The sequence below is a fragment of the Abrus precatorius genome, unplaced genomic scaffold (genome assembly GCF_003935025.1).
Source record: "Abrus precatorius isolate BTA unplaced genomic scaffold, Abrus_2018 Scaffold10, whole genome shotgun sequence".
Taxonomy (NCBI): Eukaryota; Viridiplantae; Streptophyta; class Magnoliopsida; order Fabales; family Fabaceae; genus Abrus; species Abrus precatorius.
Window position 1 is genome coordinate 34,677,665 of NW_020874292.1, and position 25,723 is coordinate 34,703,387.

The 25,723-nt window shown below is 32.5% G+C and overlaps 5 protein-coding genes across 8 annotated transcripts; 4 read left to right on the plus strand and 1 right to left on the minus strand.

The window, feature by feature from the left end:
- Positions 1-180: 180 nt before the first annotated feature.
- Positions 181-3,939, plus strand: LOC113863767 (pentatricopeptide repeat-containing protein At4g21300). The gene has a single exon (XM_027497469.1). The coding sequence runs from the start codon at positions 739-741 to the stop codon at positions 3,277-3,279; it is 2,541 nt and encodes an 846-aa protein (XP_027353270.1). The 5' UTR covers positions 181-738; the 3' UTR covers positions 3,280-3,939.
- Positions 3,940-6,206: 2,267 nt separating this feature from the next.
- LOC113847872 (cell division cycle protein 123 homolog) lies at positions 6,207-9,969 on the plus strand. 2 transcript variants are annotated; one of them, XM_027477183.1, is made up of 3 exons: positions 6,207-6,580; positions 6,661-7,684; positions 9,914-9,969. In XM_027477183.1, exon 2 carries the CDS (start codon positions 6,664-6,666, stop codon positions 7,660-7,662), a length of 999 nt encoding a protein of 332 aa, XP_027332984.1. In that variant the 5' UTR covers positions 6,207-6,580; positions 6,661-6,663; the 3' UTR covers positions 7,663-7,684; positions 9,914-9,969. The 2 variants fall into 2 exon arrangements, with proteins under 2 accessions (XP_027332984.1, XP_027332975.1); XM_027477174.1 differs by having other exon boundaries at positions 6,207-7,684.
- LOC113847884 (ankyrin repeat domain-containing protein EMB506, chloroplastic-like) lies at positions 9,699-13,238 on the plus strand. Of its 3 annotated transcripts, none has more exons than XM_027477195.1 (8): positions 9,699-9,819; positions 10,534-10,958; positions 11,470-11,549; positions 11,630-11,728; positions 11,811-11,909; positions 12,007-12,105; positions 12,206-12,304; positions 12,600-13,238. In XM_027477195.1, exons 2-8 carry the CDS (start codon positions 10,544-10,546, stop codon positions 12,702-12,704), a joined length of 996 nt encoding a protein of 331 aa, XP_027332996.1. In that variant the 5' UTR covers positions 9,699-9,819; positions 10,534-10,543; the 3' UTR covers positions 12,705-13,238. The 3 variants fall into 3 exon arrangements, with proteins under 3 accessions (XP_027332996.1, XP_027333013.1, XP_027333004.1); XM_027477212.1 differs by having other exon boundaries at positions 12,535-12,664; XM_027477203.1 differs by lacking the exon at positions 9,699-9,819 and adding an exon at positions 9,993-10,119 and having other exon boundaries at positions 12,600-13,220.
- A 730-nt stretch (positions 13,239-13,968) lies between these two features.
- LOC113847896 (photosystem I reaction center subunit psaK, chloroplastic) lies at positions 13,969-15,492 on the plus strand. The gene is made up of 3 exons (XM_027477226.1): positions 13,969-14,163; positions 14,381-14,461; positions 15,155-15,492. The coding sequence occupies exons 1-3, from the start codon at positions 14,083-14,085 to the stop codon at positions 15,380-15,382; spliced, it is 390 nt and encodes a 129-aa protein (XP_027333027.1). The 5' UTR covers positions 13,969-14,082; the 3' UTR covers positions 15,383-15,492.
- A 3,960-nt stretch (positions 15,493-19,452) lies between these two features.
- On the minus strand, positions 19,453-24,920 carry LOC113847861 (probable inositol transporter 2). Its single transcript, XM_027477163.1, has 6 exons — positions 24,639-24,920; positions 24,215-24,285; positions 21,944-22,279; positions 21,458-21,565; positions 20,478-21,071; positions 19,453-20,177 (listed from the first exon to the last, which is right to left on the minus strand). Exons 1-6 carry the CDS (start codon positions 24,769-24,771, stop codon positions 19,704-19,706), a joined length of 1,716 nt encoding a protein of 571 aa, XP_027332964.1. The 5' UTR covers positions 24,772-24,920; the 3' UTR covers positions 19,453-19,703.
- Positions 24,921-25,723: the final 803 nt, after the last annotated feature.

Below are 25,723 nucleotides of genomic sequence, written 5' to 3' on the forward strand. Positions count from 1 at the left end.
GTAGAAAAAGCTAGGATAAAAAATGAGTCCCGTTTTGATGATTTAAAATAACTTTCGAAGATGCATTAAAAAATTGAGTCTTAAGATTTCGTAAAGAAATAGAAGTGCGGATTTAATGGGTATAGAATCTAATCTAATTGAAAAACATTTATTTATTTATTTATGGGGTTGAATAATAGAAACTCCATTGCTCACTAGCGTTCGACGGGGGTTTCTCTCCTCAATAACAGTGGCGCAAACGAGACCCATCTCCCACGAACCCATTTCTCTCTTTCTTTCACAATTTCGTCTTAATAAAACCACCATTTTCTGCGAAAATCAAAACCATCCTTACCTCTCCAATCGCCCATCCTTCCCTTCTTCCCAACTCAACGTAACCATAACGATTTAGCCAAAACTATTCGTTTCTTCACCCGAAAATCTCGACGGTCACTCCGTAATTTCACTTTTTATTCATTTTCTCCCTCAAATTCATGCCTAGTTTCTGCCACGCTTTAGCTTAGCGGTGTTCTTACGATTTGATTGCAGTTCTTTTGGAGTATTATTCCATGTGTTAGAACAATTTTTGGAGTGTTGGGTTTTGCCTTGTGTTCTATTTGCTTCACTTTGACATGCCCCAGACCAATTTTGAAAAACTTTGATTATGGGTATATGCTTTTACACCAAACCAACCCTAATTTGGTTCCAAAAACTTGATTATTATATTTATGCCTCTTGGATTTTGAAAAGGGTTGAAAAATGTATAAGAGAAAAAGCCTATGTTCTATGTTTAGACTTGCAATTTCAAGCTCCAAATTCACGCACTCAGCAACAAGCATCTGCAACAATGTTATGTCCAAATCACATTTTTCGTCCCAAGATTCTCTCACAACCCAATTGGAATCTTTGTTTCAGGGTTTTTCAGATGCTTCTGTGCTTAGACAAGTTAGACAAATTCATGCTCAGGTCATTGTTGGTGCCATGAGTGATATTATTACCCTGAGTTCAAGGATTTTGGGGATGTATGTTCTTTGTGGTGATATAAAGGATGCTGGAAACGTGTTTTTTAAGCTTGAATTGTGCTATGCTCTTCCTTGGAATTGGATGATTAGAGGGTTTTACATGTTGGGGTGGTTTGATTTTGCCTTGTTGTTTTTCTTCAAGATGTTGGGTAGCAAGGTTTCACCGGACAAATACACATTCCCTTATGTGATTAAAGCTTGTGGGGCTTTGAATAATGTGCCAATGTGTAAGGTGGTTCATAATGTGGTTGGGTGCATGGGGTTTCGTGTGGACTTGTTTGTTGGTAGTGCTCTGATCAAGTTGTATGCGGAAAGTGGTTATATTCATGATGCGAGGGATGTGTTTGATGAATTGCCTCTGAGAGACACCGTTCTGTGGAATGTCATGCTCAATGGTTATGTGAAAGGTGGAGATTTTGACAATGCAATGAAAACATTTTGTGAAATGAGGAACTCTTCTAGTAAACCTAATTTTGTAACGTTTACTTGTATTTTGTCGACGTGCGCTAATAGAGGGAAACTTTGCGTTGGTATTCAGCTTCATGGTCTTGTTATTAGTAGTGGGTTTGAGTTTGATTCCCAGGTAGCAAACACACTTGTAGCCATGTATTCAAAATGTGGGAATCTTTTTGACGCTCGCAAATTATTTAATACAATGCCACAGACTGATACGGTGACTTGGAACGTGCTGATTGCCGGATTTGTACAAAATGGATTTGCAGACGAGGCTGCACCTTTGTTTAATGCAATGATCTCTGCTGGTGTCAAACCAGATTCAGTCACTTTTGCAAGTTTCCTTCCTTCTATCCTTGAATCTGGGAGTCTCAAACGTTGTAAGGAAGTTCATTGTTACATAGTGCGACATAGGGTGCCTTTTGATGTCTATTTGAAGAGTGCTCTTATTGACATATACTGCAAGGGTGGAGATGTGGTGATGGCACGCAAGATTTTTGAGCAGAATACCTTGGTTGATATTGCTGTTTGCACGGCTATGATCTCAGGTTATGTACTTAATGGGCTGAATGTTGATGCTATACACATTTTTAGGTGGTTAGTTCAAGAGGGTATGGTGCCTAATAGCCTGACCATGGCTAGTGTTTTGCCAGCTTGTGCTGCTTTGGCTGCACTGAAATTAGGGAAGGAGTTGCATTGTGATATTCTGAAGAAACGACTGGAGAATATAGTTAATGTGGGATCTGCCATCACAGACATGTATGCAAAATCTGGAAGACTGGATCTTGCTTATCAATTTTTCAGAAGAATGTCTGAAAGAGATAGTGTATGTTGGAATTCAATGATTTCAAGCTTCTCGCAGAATGGGAAACCAGAAATGGCCATTGATGTTTTTCGTCAAATGGGAATGAGTGGAACCAAGTATGATTCTGTGAGCCTATCATCTGCTCTCTCAGCTGCGGCAAATTCACCAGCACTTTATTACGGGAAGGAGATACATGGTTATGTGGTAAGAAATGCATTTACTTTTGACACTTTCGTTGCAAGTGCACTGATAGACATGTATTCCAAATGTGGAAAACTAGCTTCGGCTCAGTGTGTGTTTGACCTGATGGATGGGAAGAATGAAGTTTCATGGAACAGCATCATTGCTGCCTATGGAAACCATGGTATCCTTAGAACATGTCTTAATCTATTCCATGAGATGTTGGAAGCTGGGGTTCGCCCTGATCATGTTACTTTTCTTGTTATAATATCTGCTTGTGGCCATGCGGGCCTAGTTGACGAAGGCATATACTACTTTCGTTGCATGACTGAGGAATATGGGATCTGTGCTACGATGGAGCACTATGCATGCATGGTAGATTTGTATGGTCGTGCTGGTCGTTTGCACGAAGCATTTGATACCATACAGAGCATGCCATTCACTCCAGACGCAGGTGTTTGGGGGACACTTCTTGGAGCTTGCCGGCTTCATGGCAATGTTGAGTTGGCTAAACTAGCTTCAAAACACCTTCTCGAATTAGACCCAAAAAACTCTGGATACTATGTATTGCTTTCAAATGTACATGCTGTCGCTGGTGAATGGGCAAGTGTTCTTAAGATACGAAGTTTAATGAAGGAAAAGAGAGTTCAGAAGATAACTGGATACAGCTGGATTGATGTCAATGGTGGCACCCATATGTTTTCTGCCGCTGATGGAGGTCACCCAGAATCTGTTGAGATCTATTTAATTCTGAAGAGTCTCCTTCTTGAGTTGAGAAAACAGGGTTATGCTCCTCAACCTTACCTTCCACTCCACCCACAAACCATGAGCGATAATTGAGTTGAGAATTTTCAGCATCCCTCATAGCAAATTTCTTGATGCAACCCATGTCATCAGAAAATAACTTCTATTGAACTTATGGGTCTGCTTCCAAAATCCCTTCTGGATCCCATCAAACATTCTCCAAAATGCACCCACCTTCTAGTAACCTAGACAAGGTGGAGATACAGTTATATGGGGAAAAAATAAAGTATTTTGACTTTGTACCATCCCTTTAACAAAAATAATGTAGGCACAAACATTCTAACAAATGGAAATGTCTACATAGTTTTCAAAGCATTATACAATTCGCTAGTTAACCGCACAAAGATAGGAACATGACATATTAAAGACAATGTCACAAGTTAAAGAAATACTTTGTTTAGTCGCATTGTATTTAATCTGTCACGCTTTCAATTCTGGAATAGTTAACTAATAGATTTTAACTGAGGAACTAAATGAGTAACATATAGCTTATTTAGAAATTAATTTTAGTATTCAAAGACTAAATTAAAGACTTTAGACTTTTGTGAAACTAAAATGAACGATAAATCACACACTTAGAATAATTTTAATATATTTTAAGGACTAAATTAAATGACTCTTTATCTTTTGTAAATTAAATTAAAAATTTACTCGTATTAATGCATTCATTAAGATAAGAGTAAACTTATTACTACATACAAGGATAAATATAAATGAAGAATTTATGATTTTTTTTATAAAAAATAATTCTTGAAGCTAGATTAGAAACAAAATTTAATTAAAAGAAAATTATTACTAAAGGATTAATTTCATTAGAAATATTTTTAAATATATCCAATTTGTCACAAGTTAAGAGGCTTTGAAGATCTTTTGTCTTGTGGTTGAATTGTTAAAAAATCTAATTTTATAAATTCAATGCATAACCAATGTTAAACTAATTTTAAAAATTAAAATTCATATTAAATTAATTTTTTGATTAACTATATTTGTATAATCAGTTAAGGATTTTAAATCTACTTTTTAAAATTAGATTTTTTTTATTTATCCAATGCTATTGTTGACGGCCCATTTGTTTGTGTTGAGATGGCATTTGGAATTATCTAACATGTTACTTTAGCACAAAGAAGAGAACGAGAAACCCTGTGAAATCTGAATTAGTTAGAGGTAGAGAGATAGGGTTATGCAGACCCAATTCATAACTAAACCCGAACTGTTACTAAACGGTTTTTGAACGGATTAGTATTGCAATCGAATTTCCCTTTTGTTCGTGCGTGAAGCTGAGGCATATAGTGATAGCAAATAGCAATTATGCGTTCTTAGGTTTGTCTTCTTCGTCTCTTCCATCGTGTGCTGCCGAGTGAGAACGCGAATCCTAATCTGATTCCCCCATCTTTTTCCTTTGATTCGAACCTTAATCCGAAATTTACGTGTGCATTGGTGAGTCTCGTGTCTCTCTGTTCAGAAATTTCATATGAAATAATTGTTTATTTGTTCGCCCATGATGCTTCACGTTTTGTTAACATTTTCTATTTGCAATGTGCAGTGTTTCTGATCTCTGTTCCAGTTTCACTTGAGCTCTTTGTCCCTGATATAGTTTTGTCCGGGTCCCTTTCCTCGTTGTTCTTTCTGGTGTGTTGTGTTCTTGCTACTTGTTTTTAGTCGTTTATAATGCTACTGGTTTAACTGCAATGGTTGAAAAGTGGGAGTGAAAGAAACATTGTTACTACAATGTCCTAGAAAAACACTAATATTTATCTCCGCTGTGTATGATCAATATTGATCTAGAGAACAACTAGGTGAAAGGAATCTAAAGCATACCCTAACTTCATCAAATGCAAATCTAGTGAATCGGGGACACAATCATTTTTAGAGCCCTGCGAATCATTCAATTATAATTTTATATGATTCTTTGATGTTTCCTTACGCTAAAACTTGTGAATTAGGGAGACCAGAACAGATTTCTTGTTATTCTGACTGCTGTGATATGAATTTGTATGATGAATGCAAGTGTAAGATGAATTGTTGGACAATCAATGTTAATTAGAGGAGACATTGAGAAGATTCAAAGGCTAAACACTAGTGATTTGGAGACCTTTAACAACTTCAACAAAAATAAAAGACAGATAACAAAACTTAGAAAAACAAAAACCAAATCAACTCAACCTCACACTGAAACTAAAGATTCCAAAAGTGAAGGGGAACGGAGTAATTGAGGGTAAAACTGACACAGCATAACAAAGTGTATTGAAAACTGACCCTTTGTGAGGAATTGCGAAAACTTACCCAGAAGAATAGACAACTAATTGAGTATAAAGGGAACCAAAATGTCAACATGCAAGAAATGTAGAAAAGAACTACGACATACACATGAAAACAACATATGAGAATAATAGTAAATTAAAAATTTGAATTGAAATTAAACTACTTGGGAAATTCTATTAGAATATTTAGCACCGAGTAATTAAATATGATGAGCATCACAAGAGCACAGCAAAAAAGAAGGATCCTTGAGGATGCTTATATGGGTTGTTGGTGTGATCATAATTAATAATATCAAGTAAATAGTATGACAAAGGTAACAGCCATAATTGTTCTCACAAAGCTAACCGAGAAAAAGGTAAAAGGCATTGCATGACTGAGCAGTCAGCATCCAAGAATTTGACTGTGTAATGGATGACTACTGTAGTTCATTGTTTTGCCATCATGATTCCAATAATATAGTACAGCCTAAAGGTCTAATATAATTGTCCAGACCTTACATTATCCCTTTGCATGTATTAACAGATGGTTGTATGCCTTTTCACAAACGGCTGTTATCTGTGTTTGAATTATGAGTAATGTTTGGATAGTAATACAGTGAAGGAAACAAAAAATAGGATGCATATCTGCCTTTAACCCTTAAAGTACACAATACACACTTTTTGATACTTGCTCCATATGCTATGTATATATGTCTGTCTGTTTTAATGGAATGGGTCATTAGATTGGTTTGGTGAGTTCATTTTATTTTCCTATACTCCTGCTACTAGCATGCAAGGTAAAGAACAAATAAATAAATGATCCATACATTATATTTGCCATGTTTACTAGTAACAACTTAAGAGTTTTATTGGTAATTGGCATGTATTCTGGTGCATATTCACAGGCTTCTTGTTTATGCATAGAGCCAGCCCTTTTAAGAGGTGGGGCTAAGTTTTATATTTAATTTAGTAGGCTGGTTCAAACTGACATAGTCCTATGGACATTTTTGCCCTGACCCACATGGCTTGGGTGAGTGTAGTGGGCTGGCCTGTATTGACAGCTAATTATTAACTAGGTTTCAACAATTAATCATCAGGTATATTTTTTATTGAATGCAAGCGAGTTGAAGAAAGGAGGTTCAGCCAGTTTTATTTGATAGAGAAATCACTGTTACAGAATATGAAAGAGGAAGAATTGAATCGATGTCAGATTCAGAAATGGTACCCAAAGTTCAAATCTGTATCCATCAAGACCTTAATTCATCAACTTCCTGAATCATTTATTCAGTACCTTCTTGATGACTCAGGACCCTTCCTGTTACCTGTTTCTGTCTTAAATGAAGATGCATTACCCAATAGAATTCATAATACTCATGAGGAAGAAGACTTTAAGGTGTCAGAGGGATCTGGTGATGAAGCAGAAGGTTCTCTGCCGCCCTCTTTTCCAGAGCTTGAATTGAAAATTAGGGATTCCATTGAGTCCCTTGGGGGTGCTGTTTTCCCCAAGCTGAATTGGAGTGCCCCAAAAGATTCAGCATGGATAAGTACGGCTGGTACTCTTCGGTGCAACAGTTTCAGTGAGATTGCACTTTTGTTTCGAGCATCTGACTCATTGGTCCATGACTTGTGCCATGCTTATGATTCATGCCAGGATAAATCTTCAACTAGACCCCAGAATTTCTTTCTTGCCCTCCGTAAATGGTACCCATCCCTTCAGCCAGACATGGAATTTCGATGTTTTGTACGGGATCAGAAATTAATTGGAATTTCTCAACGGGAAGTTACTACCTTTTATCCTGTTCTGCTTGAGAAGAAGAATGATCTCTTATTACTGATACAGGCATTTTTCAACAAATATGTGAGAGTTGAATTTGAGTCAGAAAACTACACATTTGATGTTTACATTACTAAGGATGAGAGAGTTAAGGTTATGGATTTCAATCCTTGGGGTGCCTTTACATTGCCGTTGTTGTTTACTTGGGATGAATTAGAGCATATACATAGTGAGGGAGATGATGTGGAGTTTAGAATTTTGGAAGATCGCTGTGCTGTTAGGCCAGGCCTTAAAACAGCAGTTCCATTTGATTACTTGGATACTAGCTCAGGGAGTGGTTGGGATCAATTTCTAAGGAATGCTGATGAAGAGTTAAGACGACAATCTACAGAAGCCGGTGCATGATAATCGGATACTGTTTCTCAATTGTTACTTTGGGTTAGCAATAGAAAAGCAGTTTTTCTTTCTTTCACTTTTTTTTTTTTTTTTTTTTTTTTTTTTTGGAGATTTTTGAGAAAGGGGAAAACTTGCTTGGAAACATGACTGAGATTATGTATCCTCCTAAGAGAGTAAATCAACCTGGGTCTAATTTGGACGAGGCTAATCATCAAATCATATATGATGACAGATGGATTGTATGCCTTGTTTACGATTATATTGCATTGACGACAGCAGCGTTGGAGCTTATTTTTGGAATAAAATAGGGGGGAAATACGACATTGGTGAAGGCTAGTACTAGTTTGCAAAAGGAGCAAGTTTTGGGAGGAGGAGATACTCTGGAGTCCCTGAATAATGGAAGACAAGATGTGTTCAAGATTTATGTTATGCTTTAATTGGAGAGTGATGGATTGATACAACTTTTTTCTTCTTCAAGCTTGTGTGTTATGTTCTGTACCTCTGCTACTGTATCTGCATTTGTCACGTACAAATAAGATTTATAACTAGGTTTTGTTTTGTGGTTGTTGATTAGGTTTATAATGTGGCTCAAAAAAAGATATTAGGTTTAGACTTTGCACCTATACATAAATTTAATAGAAACCAATAATGATCATGGGTGAAAGTATAATAAAAAAATCGTCAACAAAAAACATTTTATATTGATACCCAATCAACCAAATAACTCATGTCTAATATTGGGTAAATTTAGATGCAGTTTTTAAAGTATATACGATATTATAATGTTATTTTTTTATTTAAATTACAATTTTATCGATAAGATTCAACATTTAAGGTTATCCCAAATTATTGAAGTAAAATTTTAATCTTTATAAAAAAATACTACTAACACTGACGAACTGTACTATAGTTTTAGTTGTTAATTTGTTCCGGATAATATACTTTTAAGGAGTAATGGCAGTCCATCCATCGCGTGTTCTTACAGACAGCCTGTGAAGTTGCATGATGCAGGTTAGTAATGGTAGCAAATCAGGTCAAATTTTATATTTGCCATCACAATTCTATCTTCGTGTGTCTAGCAGCTTAAGATTAGGGGTGCTGTCTTTAAATATAATATTTTAAAATTACTATAATTTATGTATTTAAATAATTAAAAAATAATTTGAAAATGCTATAAAATTTTAATTAAGTTATTTTTATTCTAAATAAAAAAATTTCAAATAACTTATTTTTTAGATAAAATTTCAAATTTTCTCTATTATTCTTAACTTTTTATATTTATTGTTTATAACTTTTCTGATATGTGTCGTGCTTAAAACATCAATTATTATTAAATTTATATTTTCCAAAATTTTAAAATTTTCCTTCATATATAATTTAAAGGTTGTCTTAATAATATTAAAATAATGTAATAATATTAAAATAAAAACATTATTAGACACTAAATTTTTTGTTGCTTTTTCGCCGGGCATCATTGCTTTAAAGAATTAAAAGTATTTTTTTTAAAAAAATATTATCCATATACTTATATTATAATTTTCTATTTATTTATTTATTTCTTAACGAGCAATGTTGGTTAGAGAGAGATTCTTAAACAATTTACAATGTAACTAGTGTATCTGAATTCAGTCCACTGCCAAATTTTTTTTCGTGTTTTTACATTTTTGCTTAAGCTCGTATATTTTTGCTTAAATAAAAATGTAAATTTTTCCTAAATACACGATACAGTTCCCACAGAAATTACACTGGATCCGGGTCGGTAACTAGTCTTTTGAAAGTTTTTACTTTGTTTAATAAACTTGACAAATTACAGTTAATATTAAAACGTAGCCCTACTATTAAAATATGATATTACATTTTAATAGATTTAATTTTTTTTATTGACATTGGCTCTTAATTTAAATAAAAAAACGAACACTGGTATTTGTTAATTAGTAACTTTTGACCGAAGAAAAAAAAGATCAAATGACTAAATATACAGGGATTATTACCAAAAAACAATAAATTATAAAAATTACAAAAAGTAAAGTCTAAGAACATTAGCAGCGTGTTAGTTTAGCGTGCTTGAAGTTGGAAGCAGCAAATAAAAGAGAACGAGCAAGAGCGTAAACTCTCAATTGGTTTGAGGTTTTGGTTTCGCTGACGAACTCATTGATTTCGTTTACAGTTAATTCTTTAATACCTCTTTCTTTCATTTTAATTGAATCCTAATAATGTATTTACTCACCACGTGTTTGCTTAAACGCCCTTCATTCTCAATAATTTACTTATGCTAGTGTTATTTGTTACACAAGTATGCAGTTTTTCTAATTTTTGTACTTTTCAATTTCTGGGTAGGTATTAGAGCCACTGATGTGGTTAATTCTGTTGTTAGGTACTATAAACAACTTCAAAAGCTTGATAATTTGTGTTGAGTTCTGTTCTGAGTTCGAGTGTAAACAACTTCAAAAGCCTGGCCCAACAACGGTTGGCAGCTCCAATTCTCATTCACTATTTTGCTTTGGTGTTTAACTTTTATGCCTTGTAACTCGTTAAAAAGCTTGATAATTTGTGTTTTGAGTTAAGTTTTTCAGCACTTTATGGAGTGCGATTTATGAGTGCTATTTTATTTAAGTGTTTTTAGTGATTTAAAGATTTTTATTTCAATTAATGTCATTTTATACAGATATATATGAATTTTGTAAAATCTTACGACGATTTTACAAATTTTACTCCCTTTTACGATTTATGGTAAAATCCCTATTTTAATGCCTTTCTGTTGGAACTTCTCATCATGGTGCCCTTCCAGGTGGTCGTGGTAGTTTGTATTATATGTGTGCCCAAACTGTATATATGTCAGTAATAACTATGTGTAACTTTTTTCTTTTGTCTAATTTTCAGGGAAACAGTAATGGATTCTTGGGCTACAGTATCTGTTCTTACTAATCGATTTATTCCATGTTCTGCCACAATTACTGAATTTTCCATGGACCCCAAATTGAGGGGCAGTTTCTATAAGATATACAGATATACAAACAAAGGAAAATTCAGTCTCTCTTTTGCTAGGGATGATTATAAAGTTAGGAGTAATTGTGCAATTAAATCAATCCAAGATGTATCTTATTTTCAAACCCAACCACCACAAGGAACTTGGGAAGAGCCAGATACTGGGAGTGACAGTGAGTGTGATGATGAAGAAGATGAGGAATTTGAGGATATGAACCGAGGATTTGAAAGTGATCCAGATGAGGAAGGGACACAAACTTCAGCTATTACTGATGTTAATATAACTTCAGTGGACAACTATGAAGAACTTATTAAGAAAGGTACATTTTATTGTTCTTGTTGCTTTCTTTCGTTTGGAACCATAACAACATGGCTTTTAAAACTAGACTGGACCTTGCCAGGCCAATCAGTTGAAGTGTCAACTGGCCAAGCATCTGGACTGGATTGATCTGAAACAACAAACTTGAGTTTGGACTGGTCAAAACCATGGCTTTTTATGAATCACTTTGATGTATATATTAATTATTTTATAATATTTTCTAAGTGATCCAGTTCAACTTCCAGTTAAAAACTAGTAGAACCACCCTGTCTGTGAACTGCTAACCTCACTAGTTGTTTGTTCAATTCAGTTTTTAAAACAATGCTTCACATTTCCCCCCTCTTTAGTTCTTGTACTTGTTACTTTCTATATAGTTATATGGTTGAACAACTTCCTAAATATGGAATATGTCCAAGAAATAGAAATATGCTGATAGAAGGTTCGTAAGTAGACTGTAGAATTGACCCTGGACAACAATATGCTACTGTAAGAAGATATTTTCATTATTGCAGAGGTTGAGCAACTTTTGGAACCAGAAGAAAGAGCAATACTGCAACAGAATGTTACTCCTAACTTGGAAAAAATATCAACTGTAAGTCTGTGACTCTGCATCTATCTCTCCTAGTGCCCACTTTCTTATTTACACTTAGGCTCTTGTATTCATATTTTCAGGCAAAATGGAGCCCACTGCACACTCTTGTGCTGTCAATGCAGATAAGTTGTGTGGATAAGCTTCTTGAAAATGGTGTTGATATTGATTTGCCTGATAAGGTGATTTTGTTTATATTTAGCATAAAATTATGTCAATTTGTGCATTTGCCTGGACTTAAATAGCATTATTTGATCGCCACAGGAAGGTCTCACTGCACTTCATAAGGCAATTATAGGAAAAAAAGAAGCTGTGATAAGCCATCTTTTACGTAAAGGTGCAAGTCCTCATGTTAAGGATAAGGTGAGGAAACATTCTTCAATCTGCACACAGATCTCATAAACTGTTGACGGCATTCTCAAATGTGCTTTGTGTGCTTGTATATTCATTCCTATGGTAGGATGGAGCTACTCCACTTCATTACGCAGTTCAAGTTGGTGCCAAGATAACTGTGAAATTATTGATCAAGTATAAGGCTGACATCAATGTTGCAGATAATGTGATCATTTATTTAAACACAAGCTTGTTTTTATTTGTTTAGATTTTCTTCAAATTTAGTTACTGCTTTTTTTTTTTTTTACAATTTTAAAATCTTTCAGGAAGGTTGGACCCCATTGCACATTGCCATTCAAAGCAGAAATAGGGATATAGCAAAAATTTTGTTAGTCAATGGTGCTGATAAGACAAGAATAAATAAGGTAATTTTGTAGTACATCCCGCTAGTGAACTCGCTGCTATAATGATTTAAATGCATTGGGTGAACGTTTGTTATTATCATTCCTTTTATTGTTAGCATTATTTGATGGCCTATTCTTTCTTAGTTATATCTTTTAGTCCTTTTGGGCCATACTGCTATAGTCCAATTGAGACTAATAAAATAAATTGTCTCTGTTGTAAAGTGTCTACCTTTCCTTCCTTTGGTTTCAAGTTTGTATTGTACAGATAGAAATTGATGAAGCTGACTGCATCCTTCATTGGTTGTTCATGTTTCAGGACGGAAAAACAGCTCTGGATCTAGCCTTATGTTATGGGAAAGACTTCAAGTCTTATGACCTTGCTAAGTTACTGAAGACGGTTCCAGCTACCTGTGATCTATGATGTGCAAAATGCAATCGGCCAGAACCAGATTGAAGTTTCAGTTTATTGATATCTGCTGCTAATTAGCAATTAAATCCTCCTGGCATCAGCCATCTTTGGAGATCTTAGGCTGATCTTTTACAAAATGATGAAAGTTTTGTAGGAACAATTCATCATCTTCTACATCAATGATTCCTTTGATTATTTCTGCAGCATAGGTCTAATTGACAACTTAGTCCTGTTAAAGCCACACACTTTGTGCAGATTATAAGTTTGAGAGTATTGGTGAAGTGCTGACACAAAGTGCCTGGCAAATTGCTGAGTTATCCTAGATGAACTGTTCATGCTACTGTGATCTTTCCAGATGGAGAATTGTTTCAATAACGAATTACCTATGAGTGCTCAAAATTTTAAAAATTAATTGTAACAAGTAGATGTAGTTCATAAATTTTTGTTATTGTAAGTGTTACAGTCGAAAGTTGTTTGTAAAATTTGAATGATAGATATTGATATTTGATTATTGATTTATTTCGTTTGGAGTAAGTTTCTTTTTATGCAAAATATGAAATTTTATACTTGGAAGCATACGTTAACATTCCTTTTGTTTTTGTTCTTTCCTTCTCTTCTAGATCAGGTAATGCTTCACTCCAACTTAAATTTCTGTTTTGAGATATTCACTATTTAGAAATTGTTTTATTTTTTAATAAATTGATCAAACTATAAGTAGTGTTTCAAGGAGTGTGATGGGAAAAAAATGTTATTAACATTGCTCCTAGTATTCAATATGTGACATACAAACCATTAGTTTATAGTTGACTCACCGCAATTTTTTCTACTTTCTTTTGTGCACACAGTTGAAGGCTACTAAATCCTTCCAAACTTCACTTGTCATTCATACAAACCAAATAAATAACTAATAAGTTTTTATATTTTCATCATTAAAATTTTAAATTATACAGTCGTGATTTTTTTAGAGGGACCAAAATGCAGCTAAGTCGAATAAAATTTGCCTTAATTTACAACTTAAACAAAATATAATATATATTATTTGGAATTATTTATTAGTAAGTACCAAATTTGAAAAATCAAATCCGCTTAAAAATACGCCTAATTTACGAGTGAAAAGAAGTATCAAAGTTAGGATGTCATAGGATATCATCCACTAGCACGTGAGACATTATCCATTATCCATTCCCCCAAATCAAATAATGCCACGTCGGATTGTTCAAAATCTTTGGGCATCTGATATTGGCTTTCTGAAGCCACAAATTGCTCATGTGGCTGCCATTTAGATTCGCTTGAATGTTACATCATACCCACTGAAAACCCAAAGAAAATCATTCACAGAAAAGGGGCACTTAGAGAGAGCAAGGAAGACAACATATTTTCATTTCCTTCAATGGCAACCACTGTGGTCACCACTATCCCCCAATTCAATGGTCTTAGACCCCAATTCTCAGCAGCCCCTGCGCAAAACATGGTTAGCACTTAGCACCCTTTTATATTTACACATTTAGCATCGCATTTCTTGTACTATATATTAGGAATGGATCTTTAAATTCCTTCATAGACATTATTTAAATTAAGTTTGATATAAAATTTGAAGAGAGGATTCATTCCACATGTTCTGCTTTTATTTGTAATGAAATTGTGATAACTGGGTTTTGCTTGTTCTTCTTCTCTGCTCCTTTGTACAGGTTGCCGTCCAACCCATGAGGCGCAAGGGGAAGGGTGCTTTGGGAGCTCGCTGTGACTTCATTGGTTCACCCACTAATCTGGTAGGATCCCAAGAGTTTGAGCCATTTCAATGTTTTGTTGTTCCTTATGTGGTTTCATTTGACTTTATAAAATGTACTAAGTTAGATTTTTTCCCCCCTCTTGTTGGTAAATAATTAGATTCATTCAATTAGTACAAAATGGATTTCAAGAAAAACTCGTTTATACATGCAACAAGCTTGTGAATTGCCAACAAAGAGGTGTGGGGTACTAAGTTTTAATGTAACTGGAACTTGTCAAGTTGGTTATAGAGTTGATTGAACAAGTTAATACTTTCAAAATCACTGGTCACATTGTAAATTGTTTAAGGATCTTCCTAATCACCATTTGTTAATTAAGAAATAAATAAATAGAAAATTTTATTAAGTACCGTGTAGAAGTGCTTTAAAAATTATTAAAGTATACCGATAATATATTTTAACAAAAGCTTTTTATTTTTAATTCTTCAATAAAGTTTAATTTGAGAAAAATTTTAGAGACATTATTATAATAAAATAAATAGTATAAAAAATTTTCTTTCATAAATTAAAACTAATTTGTATTCTCAAACTTTAGAGAAGTTAAATGAAAACTTTTACAGAAAAATAGAGAAATATAAATTATTTTTAATTTATGAGAAAAGTTTTATACTATTTTTATGCTAATTTTTTTTTTTTTAATAAATTTGCATATGATTGATTTTGACATGGGGGCAGATTATAGTGACTTCTACAAGCTTGATGCTGTTTGCTGGAAGGTTTGGATTGGCTCCATCAGCGAACAGGAAAGCCACTGCAGGGCTTAAGTTGGAGGTGAGGGACTCAGGGTTGCAGACTGGTGATCCTGCTGGCTTCACTCTTGCTGATACCTTGGCCTGTGGAACTGTTGGGCACATCATTGGGGTTGGGGTTGTTCTTGGTCTTAAGAGCATTGGTGCCCTGTAAAAATGCAACTACAACTTTAGTGCCTCATGCATCTGTAATCAATTTAATTTCCTTTATTTTCACATCACTAAGACTCTACCTTTAGTTTTTCTCAACCTTAATCTTCAGCTGCTACCCTTCCCTTCTAGACACACAAACAGAGAAATGTGATGCTTAGATAAATATCCCTACCAAATTATAGTAACAAAAAAGATAATTATATTGGATTTTTTAAAAACTAATAGCCTCCATACTTAGGCAGTCTGAACATGAAAATTAGACAATCAAGATATTATAAGATAAAACTTGTGTAATTCTTTAATGAGTTTTATTATTTTTCAATCAAAATTTGAATTTCACCTTGATAATCTACAATAATGACCCTTTTGCTTAGGTAAAACTTTAATTTTAATTAAAAAATAATACAACAAATACTTAAAAGAATTAAGTCTAAGTTTTATCCAATATTATATCCAGTCTTAATAAATTCTACATTTTATTATGTATGGGTTGAAAGTATAAATCTAATCAGCAACTACAAAATAACAATAGTTATGATCCTTTCATTACAACACAGAAAAACATCAGTGAATATATAAGGCAAAATAATGTTCATCATTTGGTCTACAAAATCTTATTTGTCCATGACGAATGCAGATACAGTAGCTGAAGTACAGAACATAGACCCAAGCTTAAAGAAAAAATTTGTATGAATCCATCACTCTTCAATTAAAGCATAATATAGATCTTAAACCAGTCGTGTCTTCCATTATTCCAGTAACTCCAGAGTATCTACACCCTCAAAGCTTGCTCTTTTGCAAGCAGAAACTAGCCTTCCCCAATGTTGCATTTTTTCTCCTTAAAGTTGTTTTTAAACAGAGGATTTTAAAATTTCAAAAAATATGAAATAAATATGAGAAATGTTTAAAATGAAAGTTAAGTATGAGAGTTATAGACTATAAATACAAAAAATTAAGTATAATATAATTTTTTTAAAATTTTCTCTAAAGACAACATAAAAATTATCTAACTAAAATTTTACAATGTTTTAAAAATATTATTTTTACCATGTTGTAATTTACTGTATCCAAATGCAACCTTATTTTATTCCAAATTAAGCTACTAACTTTGCTTCTGTCGTCAGGCAAAATAATGGTAACAGCTTGTGTTTATACCTAAGAATGCTACAAATAACTTCAGCAGGAACATTTCTGCATCCAGAATTGTAAAGACAGAAAAAATGTTACAAAAGTAAAGAGTTTCTTGACTAATATCAAATTATACGGTAGTATAGATTATGCCAAAGCTGCTTTTTCTGAAGCCATTGAATTAGACAGGGTTATTCTCTAGACTAAGTTCAAACTGTGATCATATATTCACTTCTTCCTGAGTCATAAAGAAGGTACTGAATAAATGATTCAGAAAGTTGATGAATTAAGGTCTTGATGGATACAGATTTGAACTTCGGGTACCATTCCTGAATCTCATATCGATTCATATTCTGTAACAGTGGTTTCTCTATCAAATGAAACTGACTTAATTAACTACCTGTCTTCAACTCTCTTGTGTTCAAAAAACAATATACTTTATTAGAGATTAATTGTTGAAACCTAGTTAATAATTATCTGTTAGCCCAATCCAATCACCCAACCCAATGTGGGTAAGTTTAGGCTTGTGAATATTTACCAAAATGCATGCCAATAATGCTCTTAAGATGTCACTAGTACACAAGACATATATAATTATAATTTATATGGATCATTTGTTTATTGATTTGTTCTTTACCTAGCATACTAGGACCAAAAAGAAATTGTAAATATGTGAAAACAGTTTCAGTTATGCTTTAAAAAAAGACAGACAACTAGCGTATGAACTTCAATGATATTATAATAAAATGAAATTGGTATTGTTTTCAAAATTGTACTCAAGAGTCGCAAACAAAGTGCTCCATTATAGTTAGTTTGAAGCAATTAAAACAAGTAGGAAGATTTTATGGAGATCAGACTATAAGGTATAAAACTTGAGTCTCACTTGGAAGTATAAAATTCTAATTTAGGGTTTATAAGGATTTAAACTTTCTAAATACAACGAGTTAGCACCAAGACTTTAAAGTACAGTGAAATGTTAAAATCTAATTGCAAAGTATGTGATTTGAGCATCACATTATAAGTGCATCTAACTATGAGGACTACCTTTTGTAATATGATTCTTTTAAGGTTTTTATTGGTCTAAAGTTGCTAAAGGCTGGAGTGAACTATTGATAGCAATAGAGTTATATAAGATGATCAACTATCCAGCCAAACTTAATATTTTATGACCATTATCTCTCTCTGAAAGTGAAATTCATATCAATGATCCATGAAAATTAAAAGCATTAAGGTATTATTTTTTTCGTTCTATTCTAATTTAAAAAATTAAACTAAATATCAAAGAATGATGAAACATAATTAAGTCCAACTCTAGCTCTGGTGATATGACAAAGCAATTTCTACTAAAGGTGAAAAACATCTTAAAAAAGAAATTAAATATTAAGCTGATAATACTTTTTGGTCCATTTATTCGATTAAATTTATGGATAAACCTTAAATGAACTAGATAAGAGACAACCTAATCACAATTTCATTGACTAAATTGGCCAGAGTGTGATGTGCGTTTTCAAATATCGGATGAGGTTGTTTACAACTTGCTGTGTGTTTAAATAAACATATAATTAAACTAAATATCAACTTAGTTGGCCTAATGTTTGGTTTGGATGATAATTTGCTACTTGTCTGGGAAACGACAGAGAATGAAAGGGGTGTTTTTGGGTTATGTGAGTGAATGGGCCAATATCTGATGTGATGTTATTCATAGTGTTTTCTTTACAATTAGTATGGGCCACACTTCAATGGATTATTTTCCCACTCATAAAATGTTATTTCATCCGTTCTTTATCTGTGGTTTTATAATAATATTTTTATTTCACTTGTCTATCATTTTCAAATTTCAAGATAATATTAATTATTATTTTTATTATACTTTATTAGGAAAGTAAGAAAAATAATATAATCATAAACAAGAGAGATAAAAGATAGATTAAAAGAAGAATAATAATTTTTAAAAGATAAAAATATTAATAATATTTTTAATTTGTAGGTAGTATTAAATTAATTTTATTGTAAGAATTATTTATTTAATTTTTAAAAATTATAAAAATTTCATTTTATTCTTAAAATTGGCAAACTATTTATTCTAATTCCCAAAAATTTAAAAATAAATATTATAATAAGTTTGATAATTTAAGAGACTAAAAGAATATTATTATATTTTTAAACTGAAACAATCAATACTTGTATTTTTAGAAATTAATTTAACGTACTCTTATTATTATTTGAAGCTTTGAAAACGAATAAAATTATGAATCACTTATCAAGTATTGATTATTTTGATGTAAGTTTTAGATTTGACACATAGATTGTGAATAGAGGATAGAGTAAAGATACTTTTGCACCCAATCTCAACATTATTAGTTATTAGTTATAGTTGGTTAACCAGATTTATGAAAATGTTGCTTTTGATATCGTATGATCATATGTATCTGGCTTAATCAGATAAAGTTTAAGTGTTATTGTTCTAGTATTTCTTATTGTTCAGATTTTTTTTTCTTTTATTTGTACACATTCACAAATTATTTAAGTTTTAATTCTGGCCATAAACTAGTACTTAAGACATGAATTTTGTAACATTGAATCCTAAAAAAGGCCTTGATCCAAATAGAGCAGTGTAAACTTCTGAAGGGGCAGAAAACAAAAGGTTATAGGAAAACGTTTGTTCTCAAACGTTGTCAAGTTTTGTTGTCATTAGTAAGTGTGAAAGAAAAATGGATGCCGAATAGGGTATGATTTTGTTTGAAGATTATGAGTGTATTTAAATGTATAATTTAATTAAACGTTTATTTAATATTTTTAAAAAAAGATTTACATTAATTATAAAATTTATTAGAATAAATTAAAAATAACTTATTATAATAAGATGTAACTAAACTCGTAAATTCTTGATATTGCAGTTTCATAAGAAGAAACATGGACAAAAAGGTTAAAGCAATTGATGATCATTTAATATTTTTTATTATTTCATAAATAGAAGCGTATTATGAATCCTTATTTTTCAATCCACTGTGGATTTCATAAGGAATTCCAGCAATCCAACTAATCAGCTACACATTAGAACTAAAATGCTAACTATGACCAGATCTTACCCAAAAGAAAACCATTGTCAAATAACAATACTTCACAAGCCACTTAGTTCACTATTTAGAGCTATAAAACTAGACATGACTCAAGCTAATTTTTTTCACTTTGAGTCAGTGCTTCTGAGAGCCAGAATCTCTCTTCCGCCAAAACCTAAGCTGCACAGATCTTTGTTCCAGCATCTTCTCTACTTCCTCCATTGGAACCCCTTTGGTTTCAGGTACAAAAATAATGACAAAGAAAATTGCCACAACAGCAACAATTCCAAACATCATAAATGTCCATGCTGTCCCAACAGTTTGTGTCAAGGACAAAAATGACTGGGAAACAATGAGGTTGGAAATCCAAACAGTTGTGGATGCCATTCCTCCACAAACCCCTCTATACCTCAAAGGATAGATCTCAGAATTCACAACCCACGGAACAGTTCCCATTCCAGGTGAAAAGAAGATTATGTAAAGAGCAAGGCCTATTAGTGCAGCCCAACCATATTTGCTAGGACATCCCCTAGTGTACCATGCTCTATGATCATTACCACACATATTCTTTGTATCATCATTGGAGATCAAACATGCCCCAGGTAAGAGCTGCAAAATCAATTCATAGTATTGTCAATAAATGTGACATGTTAAATTAAATCTTGATATGCGTATCGTAGTGTGTCAAATGTCAATGTGCCATTAATTGGAATTGAAATAACTTTTTTCCTTTCACACTCTGAATTGTGAAATTTTTTTAGTGATGTGCTCTTTCTTTTTAATTGGGAGACAAGAGAGGAAACATGAAACAGATACAGGTGATTTGGTTCCCAATAATTGATGGTTGTGTTGTTATAAGAAAATTGAAATGTGAGGATAGTGAAAGGATAAAGGGTGGATTAGATTTACCTTATCATCAGCAGCACAAAAACCACAAGATGGTGAAGCCTTTAGGCATGTCATGCAATTCCATTTACCAGGGTTCAAAGCTGCTTTGTAATCAGGGCAGGTGCCATTGAAACTAGAGGTTTGAATGGCACTAACCATTGGAGAGTGAACTTCACTTTCGCGAAAAGTTACAGTTAGGAGGGCCAGAGAGAACACAACACCGAACAAACTGATTAAAGCAAGCTTTTTTCTACCAGTTTTGTCAATGAAGTATATGCTCAAAATTGAACCAAATGCATTAAGGCCTGATGTGACGAGTGAAAGAAGCAAAGCTGTTCTGTTAGATGCATAACCAGCTAACTGAAAAATGGTGGCGCTGTAGTACATCACAGTGTTGATCCCTACAAACTGCTGGAAAAATTGGAGCCCCATGCCTGCATATAATCCTCTTCTCACAGCAGTGGTTTTCAGAAGTTTCATCATGCTGATCTTTTCTGATGTTTCTGATTCCTTAATTTCGATATCAACTGATTCCTTCAAAGCTTGAATTTCACCTTCAACATCGTGAGGTGGATAAATCTTTCTCATAATCGCTTGTCCTTCCTCCTCCCTACCCTGTGGGATCAAAACCAAAACAAAGAGCAACAGTTACAGCTTGGTTAAGTGTTCATTCAATAATATTTTTTAAATATGGTTTATGTAAAAAATTTTAAGATAAAAACAACTTAGTTTGATAAGTTACATCATTAAGCTTATTGAAATAAGCTAAAATAAACTTATGAGTCATAAGCTATTTCTATAAATTGTTCATAAACTCTCTCAAACAAACCAGAATTTCATGCAATGGTTACGTGTTTGGTTTAGCTTATTTTAGAGTAATAACCGTTTATTTTTATCATCTCTCTGAGATAACTCTCTGAAAAATAAGTGACTAGTTCTCCAAATTAATGTGTTACCCAAACATGGACTGAATGACTATTGATTAATCATGATGAACTAACCTTGCGGTACAACCAACGGGGGGATTCAGGGAGTGACAACATTAGTACAATTTGTATCAAAGCAGGTGCTGCAGCTACCCCTAACATCCACCTCCATGTCCCAGGTGCCTGAATGAAAAATGAAGCACAAATTCATTTAGCTCATCACCAAACAACAAGATGTTCAAGGACAAAACAACACCAAGACACAACTTCAAGCACCAAGCACAGTTTAATTTTAAACCAACCTTGTGTATATGCATAAGGGAATGGATCCTCTCATGTACATGACAGGTTATATTCAAATTTTCTATTCATCTCTCTCCTGCTATACATCAAATAAGTGAGGCCTATGTTTAACATTTATAAGGAGAGATATAGATACAAAATTTCAACACACCCTCATTAAACTTCAACTTGAGAAGATCCATTTCAGCATGCATATACACCAACATAGCACAACTTTGGAATTAAAAGAGAAGTGATAGCTTAATTTAACTTTCACACCTTAGTGAAGGCCAAGTTGATGAGGTAGGAAAGGAACTGTCCCCCAGTGATGAGAAAACTGTTGAGGCCTACAAGGGCTCCTCTAACTTTGGTTGGAGAAGCCTCTGAAATGTAAAGAGGGGATGCCATTGAAGCCATGCCAACACCAAGCCCAACAAACACACGACCCACAATTAGAATAGCTGGACTGGTAGCAGCAGCCATGATTATTGACCCTGTTAGAAAGAGCGCATCTGCAAGAAGAATTGCTACTCTCCTTCCAAATCGATCGTTGATCCATCCCCCAACTGAAGCTCCTATTATTGCTCCAGCAATTGCAGTACTTACTATGGCTTCCTGAAAATTTTTTCCATGGTTCACAATTCACACAACGTGAGAAAACTCACTTTAAACTCGGATCAGCATAACTTTGCACAGCTGTTCCACCCCAGATGAAAAGACTATGGAATGAAAAAGAAAGAACCATAGTCTTTTTCATTCCTAAAGAATAGGAAGATTAACTCAAATAAAAATATTGGAGATTTTGTTGCATCCCATTTGTAATTTAAGATTGAATGAGAGTGTAAAAAACATGTATTTTAATTAAATTAATTGAATAATGAACTTCATATCATCCATATATCATGCGCGTGAAATTGAAATGAAACAGAAAGGTGGAAAAAAATAAAAAAGAATCTGACTTTTGGGACATAATTTTGATGCCATGCCATATAATTATTAAGCTGTGGAATTTGATTTGAATTAAAGTGTCCCACAAGTTACTGCATTCCTTTAATGAATTGTTTGATGATTGACTACGCAGGGTAAGAATATAAATCATATAATAATATTTGGGGGATTTTCACTGGTTGCAGTTGTTGGTGCTTGATCTTGCTTTGTTGCCCAACACCCCTACGGGACCAACGGAACATTTCTTCAGACAAACCATGATTGAGACACTTGTCATATTTTTGGGGGATATCCCTTTTTTTTTTATCACCTGAAATTATATTTTTTATTATTTTTAATCATTATAATTTGATTTGTTTCCTTATCTTACCCCTTTAAGTCTCGATTCAAAGAGAAATAATCTTTGTACTGTTTGATAGGAACTCCTTCAAGTATTTATTTTTATATATTTACCATGTATTTTTAAATAACATGTATACAAAAAATTAAAAAAAATATTTTTAATTATTTAAATAAAAATAATGATAAAAAATACAAGAGACGTATAGGTGTTGGCAATTAACATTTTTCGTATGTTCAAACCGTAGCCGCAGGAATTAAAAAACAGTTGGGTTTATTAAATAAGAATTGAAAAATAGTATATGTATTGACTAATCCAATATATTAACTGGATCTCACCCGGTTAATCCGGATCACGTTATTTATTTATCCGCCAATCCACATTAAAAAATTTTATCTTAAAACAAAAAAAAATTTAACATTATGCAACTCCATGTGTTTAATTGCTAAGTTAAAATTTATCATTAAGTTAATAAATATTAAAACAATATATCACTTAGAAATGGAGCCAATATTTTCAAGCTCCTAGTAAATTATGTGGAAAATAAAGGGAAAAACAAGGAGCTTTTCAGTCATGTATTAGACTGATGTGTTAGTTCAAATAGTGAAAAACTTTATCTTCTTTATAAATGAAACTTTGTTTCAAATTTGATAAATAAAAAATATAAATTATGAAAGAACTTTATTCCTTAAATAATGGAGCCTTTATAGACATGGAGAAAATCGATTCTTACAGAATCTAAAAGAAAAATTACATCTGTTGAACTTGCTTCATAATTCATGCACACTCATTTATAGAGCCTGCTTATTAAAACATTTGAACTTCTGTTTCTAAAGTTGATGCTTCAATTTCTTTGAAAAAAACACTGTTTTCAAGCTCTAAAAATTGGGAGAAGGGATGTTAAAATTTGCCTAAAGCTTAACCAAATTGCCGGATAAACGTTTTTTCATGTTAAACTCTATTTGGTTGATGGAACTGGAAAACAAACAGACTCTTCATTATTATATTTTTACATTTAAATATTTAAATTATAAGTTAAGATCACTGAAGTTAATAAAATTGAAAAAAAAAATAGAGGTTATTTGTAAAAGGAGTTTGAAAAACGCAGAGAACCATGAGTTTGTTTTTTTCTGCAAGTTGGTGGCTGTGAACAGAGAATAAGTAAGGGCATTTAAGTCCATTAAAGTAGGTTGGAATTCACAACAAGAGGTTTGAATTGATTGGAAGACTTTAATTTCATCAATGGCTTAGATTGTTATTACCTGAAGCCAAGTCTTCTGATCAACTGCCTTGAATTCATCTCTGATATACAGAAGAGCCCCCGATATAACTCCTGCACATACCCAACAATTAATAACCCAAAATCAAATAATAATAATGATAATAATAAATACCCTCTATACACTTTATTGTAATATATGATTACAATTAAATTTTAAAATATGATTGAGAAGCATTATAAAATTTATGACGTAATATTGTATGAGTAATTAAGTATTCTTGTTATGTGAGGGTGGGAAAGCATGGTGATGTGGGTGTTTTGATGCGAAGGTGAGAAACAGAGAAATGGGCTGTTAACATATGACATAACAACACAAAGGGTGGGAGAAAAAAGTGATTTTGAGAAGGAAGGTGACTGAAATGGACGATGATAACAAGTGACAACACAGAATTATGGTAACCGACCAGTGTCATAGCCAAAGAGAAGGCCTCCAATTCCAGCAGAAAAAGCAAGGCGAAGAACATAAGGATTCTTCCATGACAGAGACAAACATTCTCTGAAAGCAGACATATCAGCTTCTGGTATGCCTCCTTCCATGGTTCTTCCCTTGAAGAACAGACACTATAAGAGAAGAGAGAAAAACAAAGATGTTTTATTCAACGTTGGTTGTTCTTGCTTGAGCAAGTGTGTTGAGTTTGAGAGATAAGAGGTTCAAGAGGTGTAGTGTATTTATAATGGAAGAAAAACGTTGTGATGACGAGTTTGGACACTAATAATGGACTCAAAATAGTTTATTTTTTATTTAATATAAAAGTTAAACTGCTTCATTTCACCGTAAAAGAAAATAGAATTTATAAAAAGTAAAAATGATCAAGATCAATATTTTTTGACTTTTTTATTTAAATATTACAAAATCAAAAACAAATCCTTAGTTTATTACTTTTTTTAAACTATTGATTTTTTATTTTTTATATAAATTTTATAATTAAAAATATAAAATAACTAGATTAAGACACGTGTTAATATTAGCATAATTTTGTAGTATGATTAAAAAAATTAAATAATTTTATTTTTATTAATTTTAATAACATAATCAAATAAAATCTAATTTAAATTTACATACAAATCATTACCACATTTAAAATAAAAATCATATTACTAATATGATATTAGAAAAATATTTTTTATTTATATATAAATTTAAATTACATTTTAATTAAATAAAATTTAATCATTGATATGATTAAAATTTTTATCATTAAATATTAATTATGATTACATTGAAATTAAAAAATAAATTACTAACATAATAAAAAAATATTTTTTATATTTACATACAAATTACTATTAATTCTTTATTAAAAAAGTTTAAATTACTAACATAATTACAATAAAGAATTTTTTTATTTTTTTCAAAATTTTCAAATTATTGCATGTGATTTTGTTGATTTTATATTTTAGTTAAAGAATATGTGCAATGGATATTTTTTTGGGTCACAAAAAATAAATTTTAATTTTTTTGAAAAGGATGCTACAAATTTTTTTTATT